This window comes from Accipiter gentilis, chromosome W, assembly GCF_929443795.1.
Source record: "Accipiter gentilis chromosome W, bAccGen1.1, whole genome shotgun sequence".
Taxonomy (NCBI): Eukaryota; Metazoa; Chordata; class Aves; order Accipitriformes; family Accipitridae; genus Astur; species Astur gentilis.
The window spans coordinates 8,227,460-8,248,451 of record NC_064918.1 but is presented as its reverse complement, the minus strand read 5'-3'; the positions used below and the strand labels follow the sequence as shown (position 1 = coordinate 8,248,451).

At 45.4% G+C, this 20,992-nt stretch overlaps 1 protein-coding gene across 5 annotated transcripts in view; it reads right to left on the bottom strand.

Moving 5' to 3' along the window:
- The window catches only part of LOC126035388 (protein FAM219A-like), a 142,527-nt gene that overhangs the window by 24,987 nt on the left and 96,548 nt on the right, over nt 1-20,992 (bottom strand). For all 5 annotated transcript variants that reach the window (XM_049793942.1, XM_049793943.1, XM_049793945.1 and 2 more), the window contains one exon: nt 12,522-12,621. In XM_049793942.1, coding sequence (XP_049649899.1) covers nt 12,522-12,621 — 100 coding nt within the window. The remainder of the gene's footprint in view (nt 1-12,521; nt 12,622-20,992) is intronic.

Genomic DNA, 20,992 nt, shown 5'->3' with positions numbered 1-20,992 from the left:
TAGACATGTTGTGACTATGTAGCAGCAGGCAGCAATTCATCTCTCTTCATCTTTGAACATCTTTCTGTACTGATTTCAAAGGCATCTATTGTCGCAGTTCCCAGCTAACAAGGGCATTGTCTTGTGATTCAGCCTGTGCTTTTTCACTTAATTTTTAAGGATTGAGACTTTTATTCCTAATGGCTGCAAAATACTGAATATAAAGATTTCATTCATCACTGTCAAAACTGGAATATATGAACAGCATCAATTTTATTTAAATGTGGGGATTTTTTTTCATCTTTCACATTTACCTTCAGTAAAGGAATTTTTTGGTATTTTCATGTACTTTTCAAAGACTATTTTTCCTGCCAGCCAGAAGAACAAAGTTAGATATCTGCGGAATTGTTTGCAACCTAACAAGCCCAGCTAAAAAGTTTCAGTTTATAAATGGAACTCTACAAAATATAATCTGTAAAACTGAGCTACTTTCTCCTTTAACATATTTTTAAAGAGACAGAGAAAATTAAGTTATTTCACCTGGAAAGAACTTCTGCAAATGCCCCCTCATCATTTCTACTCAACTGAACACAGGTTTAAGAAAAAGCCATTTGTTTGACACTGCTGTATGGTGTATCAGACAAAAAAAAAGAAAAAGTAAGGAGTCTACTAAATGCAATTTAACTCTCTTCATTTAAATAGCTCTCTTCATTTAAAGCATCACTTATGCAAAAGGCATAATCTACCACTTAAACAGAGTTAATATTGGTGCCCACATCGCATCTGTTATGTGTCCCGATGTTCTGTGAAGAAGCATTAAGGTCACTGAGGCATGTAGTAAGTGTGTGTATTGGGATTGTGTGGCAAGGTTTTGGTAGCGGGGGGGGGGGGGGGTTACGGGGTGGTTCCAGTGAGAAGCTGCTGGAAGCTTCCCCTGTGTCGGGCAGAGCCAATACCAGCTGGCTCTAGAGATGGACCCACCACCAGCCAAGGCCGAGCCAATCAGCGATAGTAGTAGCAACTCTGTGATAACATATTTGAGAAAGAAAAAAAGTTGCAGGACAGACAGAAAAGGCAGCCAGAGAGAGGAGTGAGAATATGTGAGAGAAACAACCCTGCAGACACCAAGGTCAGTGAAGAAGGAGGGGGAGGAGGTGCTCAAGGCGCCAGAGCAGAGATTCCCCTGCAGCCCGTGCTGAAGACCATGGTGGGGCAGGTTGTCCCCCTGCAGCCCATGGAGGTCCACGGTGGAGCAGATATTCACCTGCAGTCTGTGGAGGACCCCACGCTGGAGCAGGTGGATGCCCGAAGGAGGCTATGACCCCGTGGGAAGCCTACACTGGAGCAGGCTCCTGGCAGGGCTTGTGACCCTGCGGGAGACCCACGCTGGAGCAGTCTGTTCCTGAAGGACTGCACTCCATGGAAGGGACCCATGCTGGAGCAGTTCATGAAGAACTGTAGCCCATGGGAAGGACTCACGTTGGAGAAGTTTGTGGAGAACTGTCTCCCTTGGGAGGGACCCCATGCTGGAGCAGGGGAAGAGTGCGAGGAGTCCTCCCCCTGAGGAGGAAGGAGCGGCAGAGACAGCATGTGGTGACCTGACTGCAACCCCTATTCCCCCTCCCCCTGTGCCGCTCGGGGGGAAGAGGAGGTAGAGAAAATCAGGAGTAAAGTTAAGCCCAGGAACAAGGGAGGGGTGGAGGGAAGGTGTTTTAAGATTTGGTTTTGTTTCTCATTATCCTACTCTGGTTTGATTAGTAATAAATGAAACTAATGTCCCCAAGTTGAGTCTGTTTTGCCCGTGATGGTAATTGGTGAATGATCTCTCCCTGTCCTTATCTCGACCCACAAGCTTTTCATTATATTTTCTCTCCCCTGTCCCACTGTGGGGGTGAGTGATAGAGCAGCTTTGGTGGGCACCTGGCATCCAGCCAGGGTCAACTCAGCACAGTGACAAATCAGTTTCTAACCCAGTCTGAAAATCCTCCAGCAACAGCAATTCCATAACTTCATCAGGCGAATGCACGGCTCCTTAGCCTTACCTCTATAGTTTTCCCTGATATTTCCTTGCAACCCTGCTGCAATTTAAGGTAATTGTTTCTTCTTCTGGTGATCAGAAACATGGAAAAAAAAATATTCCCTTTTTCTCTTTGGCAGCCCTTTATCTGAAGACAGCTATTATATCCCTCCTTAGTGTTCCCCTTTCTTCTCTGAACAACCCCATTCTTCCAGTGTTCCTGTAGCTTCTAGCTTTTATCTGTAGGACTGCTGAGGGGATTACATCTTCCTTAAAATAATGGGCTCCAAAACTGAATGTTTAAGCTGGAGCCCGAGGGATGCGGGGAGAGCATGAGAGTCTGCAATAATATGCCTGTCGCAACTGTTTTTCTGCCCTCAGCTTTGCTGCTCTGTCTGCAGACAGCCCTACTGCCCTTAACGTGATCCAGCTGTTCACTCTCCTCCAGAAAAAGTGCCTGGAGATATCCTACAGGAAAGATGCTAAAATAAATGTGCGTATGCAATTTCTCTTATAAATGGAAAGTGTAATAACACATGAAATAATGTTTAAATAAATTCCTCCCAAGCCCAAGAGACCTCCGAGTGGTAGGCTGCACTTCTATCTTCATGAAGAAAATCAATAGGAGTGCTATATTGCCACTGTACTCTGGCTTCCACATTACTCATCCCACCCATACAAAGCACAGACTGTGTTCAAGGAAATGGGTGCTCCCAGGGGAGGAAAATGGCTTTGCACACTTAAGGTAATGATGTTTCAACCACAAATGCACCAGTCTTGTTATGTTGAACCCTGAGGGCTTTGTAGTTCTCAGCTCACTGACTGATATTCCCAGTATTACTCCTCCCTGACCGTACGGCAGTTTAATAACTGCCATGAATGCGCAGCAGCAGGCTGGAAGGCAGGAGCTAACACCATAGCTTGTGTTGTCAGCCTCTGTCCCCAAATGGATTATCTCCTCTGTTCACTCCAGTCTCCAGCAAGATGGGGCCCAGCCATAAATTAGATCCTCAGTTTTATCCAAGTCAAACGCACCAGGGAACAATATGCTATATTTCTTTGTGACAGGGTTTCTGCTGCTGTTTTACCCCTACCAGAGTTGCTTGCTCTAAGTGAACATCATTCCAGTTACTTGCTTGAGGTTTTTGAGAATCTTGTTTGTTAACAAGCAGGAATTAATCAAATAGCACAAGTAATTTGGTGCTTGGAAGTGGACGCACCTAATTGGTGTCCCCAGGCAGAATCCCCATCCCCCGCTAGAGACTGTGGAAGCCAGAGATATGAACTCCTCTGCTGTCACCATGTAAAATCTTAGGATGTTTGTACATGGAGGAGCACAGTGATGGAGTGATGAGCAACAGGTAGGGATTGGGCCCATTCCCTCAGGGCATGGCTTTATACTGCCACCATTCATGTCTCCACATGCTACTCTCCAGCTCTGGGTACCAAAGGGTTTCCTTGTGCTGATCAACAGCGAACCTCTTAGCTTACATGGAACCAGCAACAACAGCATCTTGCAAAATTCAAGGACAGTCCCTGTCAACATTTCACATGGACAGGTGGGACTGATACAGGAAGAAGCAGAAGCAGACAAGAAGCCTTGGTGGTCTCATCTGAGATCTCTCCTTGAAGAGTGAGCGCTATGGTTATTTGTCAGAGAATAGCTTTTTCTACCGAGACTTCCTTCACCTCTCTCTGAGCCATCTGCTTGGCTCAGGCCCCACTATGGCCATTCAGTTGCTCTCATCTCCTTCTTGTCACACAGAAACCCAAAAGGCCGGGCTGGGGTGACTCAAGAGGCTTTTATGCCTACCCTAGCAATAGGCCCAGGCTCCCAGTGAGCAGAATTTCCTTTCCAGCAGTAGCTGGGCTGTGGCTGACCTGCTCCAAGAGTGATCTGTGCTGTGTCTCCTAGAAAAAAAAAAGCAACATCCTGCAATGCAGCTGACAGGATGAAAGTGTTAGTACCCTATTAATTAAATAGCTCTGATCTGTTAGTGTTATGACAGCTTCCTGCCTCTTGAAGCAAGGAAAGTTTCTGGTTAGGCTGGTAGATTATATAATTGAGCTACAACAGCTTACACCAAAGGCAACTTTGTGACACTTCTCTTTATGGGGCTGACTAGTATCAGCCACTATGGTTTTTGGTATTAAGATAAATACCAGCATGAGATCTAAGCTGGGAGGGGATCAAAACAGTAGCTAGGAAAGCAGGAAAATTATCTGCTACATTTGCAATTCAGGTCTTTTTTTTTTTACAAGAAGCTTTGCAAAGAAAATCTAAAACAAAAACCATAAACACTTTCAAGCCTGCATCAATATGAACTAGGCTTCCTCTTGGTCATATGGCAGGAGACCTCATCTGCATGTAGTTCACTCAGTCTTAAGGTGGGATCCAGTTTGCCTAGCTTAGACACTCTCTTTTCACATACATTTAGGCACCCCACTTAACAATCTTCCCAAAACAGTGCTTTATTCTCTATCTAGTCCAAGGAGAGGAGGTACTTACATCTAAGGCGACAGGTATCTCAGAGGGATGAAGGCTGCTATGAGTCTGTCTGTCTGCCTCTCTCCTGTATGTTCATCTGCAGATGGGGATGTGGGAGATTTACTGCCAAGCTCCCAGTGTGGTGGATGTGCTGATGAAGATGCCACTGCCACAGTCCCTCATCACCACAGTAGCCTGTTCTGCAACAGTCCAACTAATTGCCATGTTGCCCATTCTGTTTTAACACTGTCACATCATTGACTGCTAGGTAAGACAGACAGTCTGGATGGGGATTTCAGCACAGAGAAGGGAAATTTTAAATGCAAAATAGAAAAACAGATGGCATAAGCTTCATTAAAATAATATCTCATCTCCTGGGCATCCCACGGAGATCTGTTGCCTTCTAGTGGATATGGAGCTCCTGAGATTTACACTTGGGGATTATTCTGTTCCTCCCTCTCTCCTTATCACAACTCTCTTCTGTTTTCAGAAGGCTTGCTCCATCTGGATATGCCTCCTAATAAGGATGTGCTGGAGACATCTCCTAAGCACTAATGGACACTCAGCCCCCCCTCCAGTGCTGTCAGGAGCCTCCTTATCAAGTGATTTGCAAGAAAGAAAGAAGCATGGCTGAGCCCTGCAGTTCCTGACAGAAAGACAAAGTGGGAGTGTTAGAAAAGTAAGAAATACATAATTAATATGGATATAATATCAATAAGGGTTTAAGATTCTGAACTACACGAACCAGGAGATATTATTTCCCCTTAGTGTGAGGTTCTCCACTTTGCTGATGTGGCCCCAGCAGCAAGCTAAATGTTTTACTATTCCACTTACAAACTAGGTGTAACCTTTAGGAAGTCTCTAGAAATATAAACCACCTGGTTAATTTTTCTTGTATCTAACTGAACCCCAAGCAAACACGTGGCCATGAAATGTATTTGTTCAGAGGGGGAGAAACAACCAAGGAAAAGACCATTCAAGCAGCGGAATAAATGTGTTCACTGCATGCAGCACAGCTCGTTCTTTCTGTCACACTTCAGTCACTGCAGACTCTGGAAGCAAAAGTTGTATTCATGCTGGGTTGGTATTTAATTAAGCTCATTTGAACCAAGCTTACAGCAAGCACATATGACAGATTTATATATGAATCTTCACAGAGTAAAAAGTGACATTTATGAACCTTCCAGCAGAGCATTCGACATTTAAACAATTGATTCTGATTTAACAGTGAAAAATGCCACTATCCTTATGGAAAACCTGTAATACGATTAAACCCCCAGTCGCTACCATCCCCAACAATGGCTCTGGCAGTTAAGACATTAAACATTTATGTACTACCTTAACTTTGCCTAGGCTTAAAGAGATGAAAAAAACAATCCAAATCCTGATGAGTTTAATGCAGAAGAGACAAAGATTGAGTTGGAGGAATGGGGGCCAGAGCCAGGAGATGTGAGCCATTAAACTGCTTGAAAATTGTAAAGGCTGGGCAGGAGTTGATGTGGATTAAAGGCATGTTACACTGGCTACAGACAATACCGTTAGTCTCATTTTGCCCCAGGTAACCTAGAGCTCATCTGGATACGGCTAAGAGTAGAGAGTTGATCCAAATGCCACTAGATATTTCACCTAATTAGAGGCACACTGTATCCACAGGCAGAGAGAGGTGTTTGAGCAGACTTCTCTCTGGAGACAAGGCAGAAAGATGCTCGTCAGCCTTGTCAGACAACTCCTCTTAAGCAGGTAGATTTCACCCACTATTACCTTCATAAGCATATTGTGGTCAGCACTGAGTATTCACTGGGAAGGAGCACTAGCTGGAGAGGAGGTCCTGGCAGTGGTACAGCTTTAGCTACTGGAAAAACTATTCAGACTCTCCCAATACCTCCCTTTGCCTCTTTAATGGTGGATAGTAGCTAAGTGGAATAAAATTTTCCCTAGGTGGAAAAGCAGAAGTTCTGGCAGAAGGACTCATTCTGTTATATCTGATCCTTGGAAAAAAGCTGGTAAACTCTATAGAAGTGTGACTACGGCATATTTTCATGTATTAGTCCATTTTAATAATTAGTTACCTTGCAATTAACTATGTAACAGGCTTCCTCTTCCTAAGTCATGTCCAGTTGGTAAATTCCAGTTTACAGCAGATTGAGTTTCTCCTGTCATATTATTCTCATTTCTATTATTCCAGTTTTCAAGTTTATTCTCTATGGCATTTCTGAGTCTTTGTTGTACTGATGTCTCCCAAATATAGAATCATAGAATCATTTAGGTTGGAAATGACCCTTAAGATCATCCAGTCCAACTGTTAGCCTAACACTGCCAAGTCCACCATTAGAAAATGCCCTTAAGTGCCACGTCTACACATCTTTTAAATACCTCCAGGGATGGTGACTCAACCACTTCCCTGGGTAATCTGTTCCAATGCTTGACAACCCTTTTGGTGAAGAAATTTTTCCCAGTATCCAATCTAAACCTACCCTGGCACAACTTGAGGCCATTTCCTCTTGTCCTATCACTTGTTACTAGGGAAAAGAGACCAACATACACCTTGCTACAACCTCCTTTCAGGTAGTTGTAGAGAGGGATAAGGTCTCCCCTGAGCCTCCTTTTCTCCAGACTAAACAACCCCAGTTCTCTCAGCTGCTCCTCATAAGACTTGTGCTCCAGGCCCCTCACCAGCTTCGTTACCCTTCTTTGGGCACGCTCCAGCACCTCAATGTCTTTCTTGGAGTGAGGGGCCCAAAACTGAACACAGTATTTGAGGTGCGGTCTCACCAGTGCCTTTGTACAAAGCGACAATCACTTCCCTAGTCCTGCTGGCCACACTATTTCTGATACAAGCCAGGATGTTATTGGCCTTCTTGGCCACCTGGGCACGCTGCTGGCTCATGTTCAGCTGGCTGTTGACCAACACCCCCAGGTCCTTTTCAGCCAGGCAGCTTTCCAGCCACTCTTGCCCAAGCCCGTAGTGCTGCATGGGGTTGCTGTGACCGAAGTGCAGGACCCAGCACTTGGCCTTGTTGAACTTCATACGATTGGCCTCAGCCCATCGATCCAGCCTGTCCAGACCCCTCTGTAGAGCCTTCCTACCCTCAAGCAGATCGACCCTGCCTCCCAACTTGGTGTCGTCTGCAAACTTGCTGAGGGTGCACTCGATCCCCTCATCCAGATCATTGATACAGATATTAAACAGAACTGGCCTCAGTATTGAGCCCCGGGGAACACCACTTGTGACTGGCCACCAAGTGGATTTAACTCCATTCACCACAACTCTTTGGGCCCGGCCATCCAGCCAGTTTTTTACCCAGCAAAGAGTATGCCCGTCCAAGCCATGAGCAGCCAGTTTCTCCAGGAGAATGCTGTGGGAAATGGTGTCAAAGGCTTTACTAAAGTCCAGGTAAACAACATCCACAGCCTTTCCCTCATCCACTAAGCAGGTCACCTTGTCATAGAAGGAGATCAGGTTAGTCAAACAGGACTTGCCTTTCATAAACCCATGCTGACTGGCCTGATCACTTGGTTGTCCTGTACGTGCCGCGTGATGGTGATCAAGATGATCTGCTCCATAACCTTCCTTGGCACCGAGGTCAGACTGACAGGCCTGTAGTTCCCCAGATCCTCCTTCCAGCCCTCGTTGTAGACGTGTGTCACATTTGCTAACCTCCAGTCAACTGGGACCTCCCCGGTTAGCCAGGACTGCTCATAAATGATGGCAAGTGGCTTGGTGAGCACTTCTGCCAGCTCCCTCGGTACCCTTGGGTGGATCCCATCCATCCCCATAGACTTGTGTGTGTCTAAGTGGTTTAGCAGGTTGCTAACCGTTTCCCCTTGGATTATCATAGGGGGCATCATTCTGCTCCCCATCCTTGTCTTTCAGCTCAGGGGGCTGGGTACCCGGAGAACAGCTGGTCTTACTATTAAAGACTGAGGCAAAGAAGGCATTAAGTATCTCAGACTTTTCCGCATCCTTTGTCACTATGTTTCGCCCCCGCATTCAAGAAAGGATGGAGATTCTCCTTAGCCCTCCTTCTGTTAATATATTTATATAAATCTTTTTTTTATTGTCTTTTACTGCAGTAGCCAGATTAAGTTCTAGTTGGGATTTGGCCCTTCTAATTTTCTCCCTGCATAACCTCACAACATTTTTGTAGTCCTCGTGAGTTGCCTGCCCCTTCTTCCAAAGGTCATAAACTCTCCTTTTTCTTCCTGAGTTCCATCCATAGCACTCTGTTCAGCCAGGCCGGTCTTCTTCCCCACCGGCTTGTCTTTCGGCACATAGGGACAGCCTGTGCCTTTAAGATTTCCTTCCTGAAGTATGTCCAGCCTTCCTGGACTCCTTTGCCCTTCAGGACTGCCTCCCAAGGGACTCTGTCAACCAGGCCCCTAAACAGGCCAAAGTCTGCCCTCTGGAAGTCCAAGGTAGCAGTTCTGCTAACCCCCCTCCTTACTTCTCCGAGAATTGAAAACTCTATCATTTCATGATTGCTATGCCCAAGACAGCCTCCAACCATCACATCACCCACAAGTCATTCTCTGTTTGCAAACAACAGGTCCAGCGGGGCCCCTTCTCTAGTTGGCTCACCCAACAACTGTGTCAGGAAGTTATCTTCCACACACTCCAGAAACCTCCTAGACAGTTTCCTCTCCACTGTATTTTATTTCTAGCAGACATCTGGTAAGCTGAAGTCCCCCATGGGAACAAGGGCTAGCGATTGTGAGTTCTCCCAGTGGCTTATAGAATATTTCGTCTGCCTCTTCATCCTGGTTGGGTGGTCTACAAGACTCCCACCACGATATCTGCCTTGTTGGCCTTTCCCCTGATTCTTACCCATAAACACTTGACCATTTCATCACCATTGTTAAGCCCTAGACAGTCAAAACACTCCCTAACATACAGGGTTACCTCACTGCCTCTCCTTCCTTGCCTATCCCTTCTGAAGAGTTTATAGCCATCCACTGCAGCACTCTAGTTGTGTGAGTCATCCCACCATGTTTCCGTGATTGCAGTTATATCATAGTTTTCCAGCTGCACAATGGCTTCCAACTCCTCTTGTTTGTTGCCCATGCTGTGTACATTGGTGTAGATGCACTTCAGTTGGGCTATTGATCCTGTCACCTTTTTGGGGGGACAATCCCTAATTTCTATGTGACTGTTCTCAGGTGCTTCTGTGGTTTCTAATGCGCTGACAACCCTTGTGTATTTGCTGCCGCATGGATCTCCATTCCCTACCCCCATTGAGACGGCTAAGGTGCTGCATGCATTAGTATAGAGACGTTTCAAATGTGCTCCCGTGTACTCAGCACATCATGGAGCAGACTGAAGGACCTCGCTAGCACACTGTCCCTCAAACATTGTCATGCTGCCCCCACCTGTATCTCTAAGCAAGCCTGGTTTTATCCCTTTCCCCCTTCAAATCTAGTTTAAAGCTCTTTCAATGAGCCCTGCTAACTCCTGCGCAAAGATCCTTTCCCCCCTTTGAGACAGGTGTACCCCATCTGTCGCCAGCAGGCCTGATGTTGTGTAGGCTGTCTTGTGATCGAAAAAATGCCAAATTCTGCCAGTGACGCCAATCATACAGGCAGGTATTGATCATCTGAGTCTTCCTGTTTCTTCCAACATCATTCCCTGCAACTGGAAGGATAGCGGAAATAAACTACTTGTGCTCCTGATCCCTTAACCAGTTGTCTGAAGGCCCTGAATTCTTTTGATCACCCTTGGACTTCTTATTGCAAGTTCATCACTGCTGTTATGATTAAATTTTCTTTGCCAACTCTTGCTTTTTGTGTCCAAGTCATTAATGAACATATAAATGAAATAGCTGTTGGAGAACTCCATTAGCAATCTCTGTTCTTCTGATACTTTCTCCTTCAACACTACCTGACGTGTTTTGAGTTCCTGGGCTTCTCAATCTACTGTCTTTGCTTAAGCACTTAGTTTATAAAACTGAATTTTGTTATAGATCTACCTCAAATTACTTTTTCATTTAATTTGCATGAATTGAACTTGTTATCCCTCAGTCCAAATCTATTTCCTATGATCAGGTCTTCTATAACGTCCTCATGACTTACTAAAACCAAGTAAAAAATAGCACTATTTCGTGTCATGTTAGTGAACCTCTGGAGGATATTTTTATTGCCTAGAAATGAAAGAATATCTCAGACTTACCAATAATAATATCAATTGCTCTCCAACCTGATTCCTGATGTTAAATTATCCAAAACAACTATTGCAGTAGTAATTATCTCTCTAATAACATTACAGAACTCTCTTGGCAGTAAAAAAGGATCTTGGTGGCATATGGCACGCTGGCAGTGATAACCTTTTACTAAACTGTGAATTGTGCTATCATTAACACATACTGCTGCTCCCTGCCTTTTCCTGAAAAGCAGCTACTGGTTTTAGAGTGCTCATGACTGCGATTGCAAGACAGATGTACTGTCCCAATGCACTTGCTCATATCCTGTATCAGTAGCTCAAGGTCTTCCACTTTGCTGCATAATCTTGCTACATTTGCATATCTAACTTTCTGTCTTTTCCTCCCTAGTCGCTCTTTCAGCGAGGTCTTGTCTATTCAACCACTTTCTTTTCCTTTGCTGTCCATGGGTCTACTCTGTGACATTCCTTTCTGCACTGCCATGACCAGATTTGTCTGTTTATTCAGTTTATCTTGTACTCAGGCAGAGCCTTGAGACTGCACAAGTGCTTCCCAGCCTTTTCCTGGTGTTTCTTTAAGGTTTCTCTTATAAATGAGGCCAACGCCAGTGTTTGCAGTAGTAATGCAGGTCCTTGGGTAAAACCTATCTATCAGAGAACATCTCTTCATAATCATACACCAATGCCCAAACTTCCCCAAATCTTCTTCAAACCTTAGCTGTTTGCTGACTTTCCCTGTCGCTCATTTGGTAGGGGCCAGAGCGATTCCACTGAACATCTGGGCACCCATTTCTTTCAGAGCTTTCCCCAGCATGGCATAGAATCATAGAAAGGCTTGGGGTGGAAGGGACCTTTAAAGGTCATCTAGTCCAACCACCCTGCCATGAGCAGGGACATCTTCAACTAGATCAGATTGCTCAGAGCCCTGTCCAACCTGACCTTGAATGTTTCCAGGGATGGGGCATCTATAACCTCTCTGGGCAACCTGTTCCAGTATCTCACCACCCTCATCGTAAAAAAAAATTATTCCTTATATCTAGTCTGAATCTACCCTCTTTTAGTTTAAAATCATTACCCCTTGTCCTGTTGCTACAGGCCCTATTAAAAAGTCTGTCCCCATCTTTCTTATAAGCCCCCTTTATATATTGAAAGGCTGCAATAAGGTCTCCCTGGAGCCTTCTCTTCTCCAAGCTAAACAACCCCAACTCTCTCAGCCTTTCTTCATAGGAGAGGTGTTCCATCCCTCTGACCATTTTTGTGGCCCTCCTCTGGACCCGCTCCAACAGGTCAACCTCAACCAGCTCCAGCAGCACCCTGTCAATGTTATTTGTTCTGATGTGAAGGACAACCAGGGGACTGCTTCCTGCTCCTATGGGAAATTTTCCAGACTTAGATTCCCATTTTTTATTAGCACAGAGTATTGTGCTAATATGATGATTCTGCTTCCAGAACTTCAAAAATACTGCTCAGAAATAGCACGAGTATTTCTATGTGAACCTTTACAAACCTACAAACCCTCCACCTCACAGTAACACACAGCTCTATCTTTTCCTAGAAGTCCAAGTCTCTGATCCTTTCCCTTTTGCTTGCAGTTATCCTGTCTTCTCTTCTTTTTACAGTACCTCTATATTATCTTCATTCTTTTTCTGGCCATGCCTTGATCTTAGCTTGATAAAAATCTGTAGGTTTAAAAAGCTATGCCTTCCTCTACCGCAGCCCAAGATAAAGGGTCCTTGCATGTTTGTAGGTCAGTTCCCTGAGCAGCAGAACCGCACTGATAAACTGCTTAGCCACATGCATGGAGAACTGCATATGATCCCATGAGCACCTCACCATATGTCAGACCTTGGATTCAGCCTTTTTACTCTCCATCATCAAAGACTCACCTAATTTCACTTGAAGTGGGGATGGCTTATAGTTCACGGCTACAGTCTCTCCCTCTCTCGTATCACAATCTCTGTCCGAAATAGATGCAGCTGTTGGATCCTGTTAAGAAAGAAAATGAAACAAAACAGAATGGTTTAGCTAAAAGTTATGCAGTCTCTTCTCTAACTGTTAGGTGAGTCCATTCCCACCCGCATTCAGAGGGAACAGAGAACATGCTGGTGTTTTGAATGGCTGAAACCTAGGGGCAAAACACAGAACTGTGGAAGCACGTTTAGTATGCTATACCTCTGGAAACACCAGATTTCAACATCTGACTCATATGATGGATGATACTGGGAATATATGGAAAATGGGTCACCAGTTCAAATTCAGCCTGGGCTGGCAGTAGTCCAAAACCATTTTCACATGATGACTCTTCGGGGTGTTGTATGAAATGCATTTACAATTTCAGCTGAGTTCCAAGTGGACCAGTCAACCTCATGATTAAAAGTAAAAAGCTTGTGACCAGCTGTGTGAAAGTCCAGCTCAGAAGAAATGAGGACTGAATGAGTAGGAGAATTCAATCTCCGGTCCCTCTTGGAGAGGAATGAAGAAGTCTGTACTTCTCAATCTGGACCTATGTTGTAGCTAACTGGAAAGATTTAATTTCAGTATCTGTCAGCACAGCACCTTTCACTGTCACTGAAATCCCCCCGAAAACCAAAGCTCCCAAACACGGAGTCCACCCCATCATGCCTACTTGCAGACAAGCTAATCCAGGTAGTGTTGCACTCTGGTACAGTGCATCAAAGGATTCAGATAGACAAACTACCAATTCAGGCAGCTCCAGCACTGATGAAAATATTTAAAATACTTTCATGGCAAACTTCAAACCTGTTGGAAGTGTCTCTGTTTGGCACCATAGTGAAAATTAAAATTGCTTTTCAAACACATTCACTTCTTCCCACATAGAAGCTAGAAACTAAATCAAACATGCATATATATATATATATATATATATGGGATATGTAAGGTGGTAAGTGGCAGGCCACCACCTGGGTCCAGGCTTCCCAGATGAGAAACTTTTCTCTGACAGTCTGGTGTTGGGAATTAGCTTGATGAAAAAGGACATGGGTCTATAGAAAAGTTGTGCGAGCAGAGTTCTGTGTGAAAGAATGTCAGTTTGAGCAGCAAGATTAGGCCTTGGCCGAAAATAGCTGGCTTTACTGATAGCAGGAGAAAACCAGCAGCTGGTCTTGCCGTTATCAGGAGAAAAATAAAAACGGTGTGACCTTGGCATAACTTCATAAGTAACTTTTGAAGAAGTTCCCATGAGAAAGTTACGGAACACGCATAGCTGCAAATCACAAGTGGGTGTGTTTTAGTAATGAATAAACATTAGCAATGTACCAATCATATTAGGACTAGTAGGCATAATTATCGCAAACTGTATAAATATGAGCTATCCGTGCAAATAAAGTTGAATCACTTCTATCACTCATATTGGGTCGACTTATGTGCATTCCTCCGCCGCTCCAACAGTCTGGGAAAAGGCAGGATGCAGCCATTTTTAAAGAGCATGACTCCAAGAGCTGGATGCTTCCTAGTGCTACTGAACACAAACAAGTCCTTGGAGCCCCAATCTGCTGGCTGCAGGAAGGCATGGGAGTAGACATGTTATGGTAAAGGACATGGTGTGATGGCCAGATACTGCCTCCTGTGCTGGTGCAGTCCAGCACTTGAACACATGAGCTCCCGTGTGGAAGGAACCCACAGCCAGAAGTTCACATGGCAGGGAAAGGGCCTGGCCACCTGGACTAGCTCAGGCTCAAACTGTTAAAATTATACTTAAACTCTTTAAATCAAAACCAAACCCTAATTTTCTTGAAAGCTGATGTGCTGACATCCTTGTGGGTAACCTGCCAGTGACATTAGACATCCATTTGCATGAACAGCAGCAGGAGAGAAATGTTCTGAGGTGCCTTTGAGGATCTGGACTCTGGTCCTGGACCAGAGGACTCAGCTAGAGCAACCTCAAAGCTAGGCTCTACACCAAACAAATAGAAAAGGCTTCCTAGACCACCAGAGAAGAGAAAGATAAATTTCAAAGAGTGATTCATTCCATCCTGTCTTAGACACTCATCTTAAAAGGAGACGAGTCCATCCCTGGAGATGAGTCTTCCTTTCTCCTTACTGACTACAGAGAAGGCCTGGCAACTGGTGGAGACTGCACCCCTGCCCCTGCCACGGGAGGTGGGGAAGATGAAGGACACACCAGCAGAGTCCATAACAATGCCAGTCCACACCAGGAATTCATCTCCAAGGTTTGGAATGATGCTTTTCTGTTGAGGATTTCTTGGCTGGGCGAGGGCATGTGAGCAATCCAGCCGTTAGGTGGGAACGAAGCATAAGTTTACAAAGTGCTGGAGCAGACAAGGACGCTGTGTCCTTGTATGCTGGGAAAAAGGAAGATAAGAAGAGCCTGACAAGCAACTCCTGGATGCCGAAGAATGAGATAAGTAACTGCTGGACACCTCGTGAAGAAGCTTGCACAGCCAATAGCGGATAAGATAGTGTCACGTGAACTGGGGTATTGGACCAATTAGAGTATTGTATAAGGCGTGTGCAGAAGCACATAAGGTATATAACTGTGCTAAAAGTTGTAGTAAATGGACTTCACTTGATCACATTGGTCTGTGCGTGATTTCCCCTGTGGATCCTCCGCAACACTTTTCTGCCTTAACAGCACTTTATCACCTCTACAGCAGACCCACAGGGGAACACGTTACCACCGCACAACAGACTCAAGACTAGCACAGAGGGATCACAAAGCACCAGCAGAGTCTGGGCAACGACCACTGCGTGCATGGGCTAGGGCCGCTCCCTCCAAAGAGTAAAATGGAACCAAAAGAAAACCAAGATGGGCCAGAGACAGCATCCCCAGTGCCAGCATGTATCTATCCCTGGCCCAGGAGCATCAAGGCACTGTCATATTTCCCATCCATCACTTCATATACATTCTGCAGCAACGCACAGGACTCCATAGTAACAAACTCCAGCCGCGAGAAGACAGCATTCCTATGGCAGCTCGGCTGGAGTTGCCTCTTTGCACAAACACGCTTTGCTTCTGTGCATACTGAATGGGAGCGTTTCTTTCTCTATAGCTCATCCACCCAGAAAAACATTTACTTGACTAATTAGCCTTTTGCTTGTGAATGCCTACGAGTACACTGAGATTCACCATGGGCTTTCGCTATTGGAATTCACTTGGAAATTTTGTCCTTTTTTACAAGCTTCCCTAGACCAATGCATTCAGTTCTGACCCCAACGTCAAAATCTCAGCTACATGGTGTGACCAGTCCCAGGCCAGATGATGAGAATAGAATAGAAGAGAAGAGAAGAGAATAGGACTATTTCAGTTAGAAGGGACCTATAATGATCATCTAGTCCAACTGCCTGACCAATTCAGGGCTGACCAAAAGTTAAAGCATGTTATTAAGGGCATTGTCCAAATGCCTCTTAAACACTGACAGGCACAGGGCATTGACCACCTCTCTAGGAAGCCTGTTCCAGTGTTTGACCACCCTCTCAGTAAAGAAATGCTTCCTAATGTCAAGTCTGAACCTCCTATGGTGCAGCTTTGAACCATTCCCACACTTCCTTTCACTGGATCCCAGGGAGAAGAGATCAGCACCTCCCTCTCCACTGCCCCTCCTCAGGACGCTGCAGAGAGCAATGAGGTCACCCCTCAGCCTCCTTCTCTCCAAACCAGATTCCTTAGCAGCCCAAATTCCTTAGCCGCTCCTCATAGGACTTGCCTTCCAGCCCTTTCACCAGCTTTGTTGTCCTCCTCTTGACACATTCAAGGACCTGAACATCCTTCTTAAATTGTGGGGCCCAGAACTGCACACAATACTCAAGGTGAGGCTGCACCAACGCTGAATACAGCAGGATGATCACCTCTTTTGAGTGGCTGGTTATACTGTGTTTGATGCACCCCAGGATGCAGTTTGTCCTCTTGGCTGCCAGGACACACTGCTGACTCCTATTGAGCCTGCTGTTGACCAGCACCCCCAGATCCCTTTCTGCAGGGCTGCTCTCCAGCCACTCCTCTCCCAATTTATACTGGTATCCAGCATTACTCTGTCCTAGGTGCAGAATCCAGCATTTTGACTTGTTAAATTTCATCCCATTAATCATTGCCCAATGCTCCAATCTACCTAGATCCCTCTTCAAGGCCTCTTGTCCCTCAAGAGAATCAGCAGCACCTCCCAGTTTGGTATCCTCAGCAAACTTGCTAATGGTGCATTCAACTCCTGCATCCAGATCATTGATAAAAATATTGAACAGAACTGGCCCTAGAATTGAGCCCTGAGGAACACTGCTGGTGACCAGTCGCCAGCCAGATGTAGCCCCATTCACTACAACCCTTTGAGCTCTGCCCTTCAGCCAGATCTTCACCCAGTGCACTGTGAACCTGCTCATCTCACAGTTGGACAACTTGTCCAGAAGGATGCTGTGAGGGACAGTATCAAAAGCCTTACTAAAATCCAGAAAAACTACATCCACCGCCTTCCCTTCATCCACCAGGCAAGTGACCTTATCATAGAAGGATAACAAATTAGTTAAACAGGACTTTCCCTGTTGTGAACCCAAGTTGACTGTGCCTGATGATTGCATCATTCTTTAAATGCCTTCCAGTAGTACTCAGTATAATCTTCCCCACAATTTTTTGAGGAACTGAGGTTAGACTAACAGGTCTGTAGTTCCCTGGGTCTTCTCTTACACCCTTTTTGTAAATTGGAATAACATCGGCTACCTTCCAGTCAGCAGGGACCTTCCCAGACTCCCAGGACCTTTGGTAGATGATCGAGAGGGGTCCTGCCATAACATCCACTAGCTCCTTCAGTACTCTGCAATGAATCCCATCAGGCCCCATGGACTTGTGAACATTCAACTGATCCCTTACAATTTCAGTGTCCACAAATAGAAAAACCACTGTTCCAGCACTCGTGGTCCTCTGACTCATGGGACTGGGCAGCCCAAGGTCTATCAATATTATTACAGACTGAGGCAAAAAAAAAGCAATTGAATGCCTCCACTTTTTCTTCATCCCTATTTGTCAGGTGACCATCTTCAACAAGTATCGGTCCAATGTTTTCTTTAGATCTCCTCTTGCTATTAACATACTTAAAAAAGTACTTCTTGTTATCTGACACAACACTGGCCAGTTTCAACTCTAGTTGAGCTTTGGCCTTTCATGTCTTCTCCCTGCATAGATGAACCATGTCTCTATAATCTTCCTGCAAAGCCTGACCTCACTTCCAGAGATCATACAAATTCTTTTTCCTCTTGAGCTGCACGAGGAGTTCCCTGTTCAGCCAAGCTGGTCTTCTGCTGAGACAAGGGGAGTCAAAAGAATCTCAGTAGACATAATAAAGGGGGATGAAAGATGATGTTTAGTGCTTACATTGTTGAAATTAGCTGAGATAGAGACAGTCCTTGATAAGAAGAGCTGGTGCCAAGAACCAGCCAATGAGGCAGAGACAGTTCCTGATAAGAAGCAGGAGCAGGCCCCAAGAGCTAGCTAAGACTGGTCTTGCGGCTTGGCTGAATATCAAGAAATCACTGAGCCGGTGCAAGAAAAGAGGTTACTAGTGGTGACCGAGTCATCTATCTTCATCTCTGCGACCACCAGACGACCACCATAAAGAGGCCCTGCGCAGGCGCAGTTGAGAGGAGACTATGGAAATGACCTCTCGGAGCTAATTTTAATATGAAGCGGGGATAGGTCATGCATATGTATAGGTGTATTGTGAATATGTAACACTTGACTGTATAAACTTGAGGTGAACTGCCGAGTCGGGCGCACACAACTTTGGTGGGACTACCCCCCGTGCTGCCCAGTGCTGAATGAACATACCTACTTTACAATCTCACTGACTGTGGAGTCTGTTTCCGCATGTCACTGCCACACTTGCTTGATTTAGGACACAGTGGAATTGCCTGCTCCTGTGCTTCTAAAAGGTGGTTCTTAAAGACTGACCAGCACTCATGGACCCCTAAGCCCTCAAAAGCAGATTCCCAGGGGATACTGCTAACTAGCTCCCTGAATAGCTAAAAGTTTGCTCTCCTGAAGTCCAGGGTAGCAACTCTGCTGACCTTTTTTCCCATTACACCGAAAATGTTAACTCAACCATTTCATGATCACTGTGGCCAAGACAGCCACCTACCATCACATCCCCCATGAGTCCTTCTCTATTCACAAACAACAAGTCTAGGAGGGTGTCATGGTTTAACCCCAGCCAGTAACCAAGTACCATGCAGCCGTTCACTCTCTCCCTCCACACCCAGTGGGATGGGGGAGAGAATTGGAAGGAAAAAGGTAAAACTTGTGGGTTGAGATAAGAACAGTTTAATAGGACAGAAAGGAAGAAACTAATAATGAGAATAATATTAATAAAAAAGATTGGAATATTCAAAACAAGTGATGCACAATGCAGTTGCTCACCACTCGCCGACCAATGCCCAGTTAGTTCCCGAGCAGTGATCCCCCCCCCCAGGAAAACTCCCCCCAGTTTATATACTGAGCATGACATCACATGGTATGGAATACCCCGTTGGCCAGTTTGGGTCAGTTGTCCTGTCTGTGTCCCCTCCCGACTTCTTGTGCCCCTCCAGCCTTCTTGCTGGCTGGGCATGAGAAGCTGAAAAATCCTTGACTTAGTCTAAACACTACTTAGCAACAGCTGAAAACATCAGTGTGTTATCAACATTCTTCTCATACAGAATCCAAGACATAACACTATACCAGCTACTAGAAATAAAATTAACTCTATCCCAGCCAAAACCAGGACAGAAGGCATCTTTCCTCGTTGGCTCACTGAGTACCTGTGACAAGAAGTTGTCTATCTTCCACAAACTTCAAGAATTTCCAAGACCTGCTCATCACAGCAGTATGATATTCCCAGTTGATGCCTGGGAAGTTGAAATCTCCCATAAGGACAAGGGCTACCGATCCAGAGATTTCTCCTAATTGCCTATAGAATAACTCATCAGTGCTAACATCCTGGCTGGGCGATCAATAGTAGACACTCACTATGACAGCTGCTTCATTTTCCATCCCCCTAATCCTCAGTCAGAGGCTCTCAACCACATCATCCATAACTGTAAGGGCTGTACAGTCACACCTCTCCCTTACAGAGTGTGACACCTCCACCTTGCCTGCCCTGCCTATCCCTCCTGAACAGCCTGTAGCCCTCCATCCCAGCACTCCAGTCATGGGACTCATTCTACCAAGTCTCACTAATACCAATGATATCGTAGCTCTGGGAGCCGACCAACACTTCCAGTTCATCCTGTTTGTTTCTCATACTGTGTGCATTGGTGTACAAGCATTTCAGATGTGCTCCTAAGCCCTCCGTGCTCCCAGGAGCAGTGTAAATGCTCCCACTAGCATTGCCACCCTCAGGTGATACCATGCCAACCCTTGGCTTACCTACTGCAATCCTGTTGGTATCCCCTTCGCCCATCAATTCTATTTTAAAGCCCTCTCAATCAGCCCCACCAGCTTACGCCCAAAGACGTGTTTTCCCCATTGGGACAGGTGGATCCCATCAGGCCCCTGCATACCTTGTTTCTTGAAGGCTCTTCCATGGTTTAAAATCCCAAAGTTTTGGTGCAGGCACCAGTCCTGGAGCCAGGTATTGATATCCTGGGCTTGCCTGTTTCTTCCGAAGTCTCCCCCCATTACTGGGAGGATTGAGGAAAACACTACCTGTGCTCCCAAATTTTTTAGCATTCTTCTCAGGGCTCTGAAGTCTCTTTTGATTGACCTCAGACTTTTTGTTGCAACATCATTTGTACCCATGTGAAAGAGCAGGAATGGATAGTAAGTAGTCTGTGATTTCTCTCTGCTCACTGGGAGGGGAACACAACACTCCCAATCAAAAGGCAAGTGCCAAGATGTGGCTGCAGGGGCTCTAAATGGCTCTGGGAATTTAATACATTGGGGGGGGGGGGGGGGGGGGGTTGTTCCTGAGGCCTCCTTATGTCTTCATTCCTAGGGAAAAAATACATTCAATCAGGCCACTGTGTGAATGTTTGGCTGAGGCCAGAGTTTAATTGAAGTTTTCTCCCCACATGCTCAGAGCTTAATTGTGCATGGGCAACCACAGCATTCGAATGGTGGGGTGGTTCCTTATTAGTTCGTTTTTTTCTATAGGCTTGACACAATGGACCTTGAAAACTCTGCCCTCCTGCTAGGTACAGCTGTGTCCTACAGTGTGTACAATGTGCCATTTGTGAACATCAGAAATTAGTTCCAGTGAACCTTCATGGAGCAGGAGTGCTGTGAATCCTCAGTATGCAGGGGCACAGAGAGAAGCTGAAACCACTTTAAACTGAAATCAGGGGTTTAAGGAACGTGACATGCTCAGTAGGGTTTTTAGTCTTTCTCTGTTTAAAAAAAAAGAGAAAATTCCCCCTTTCC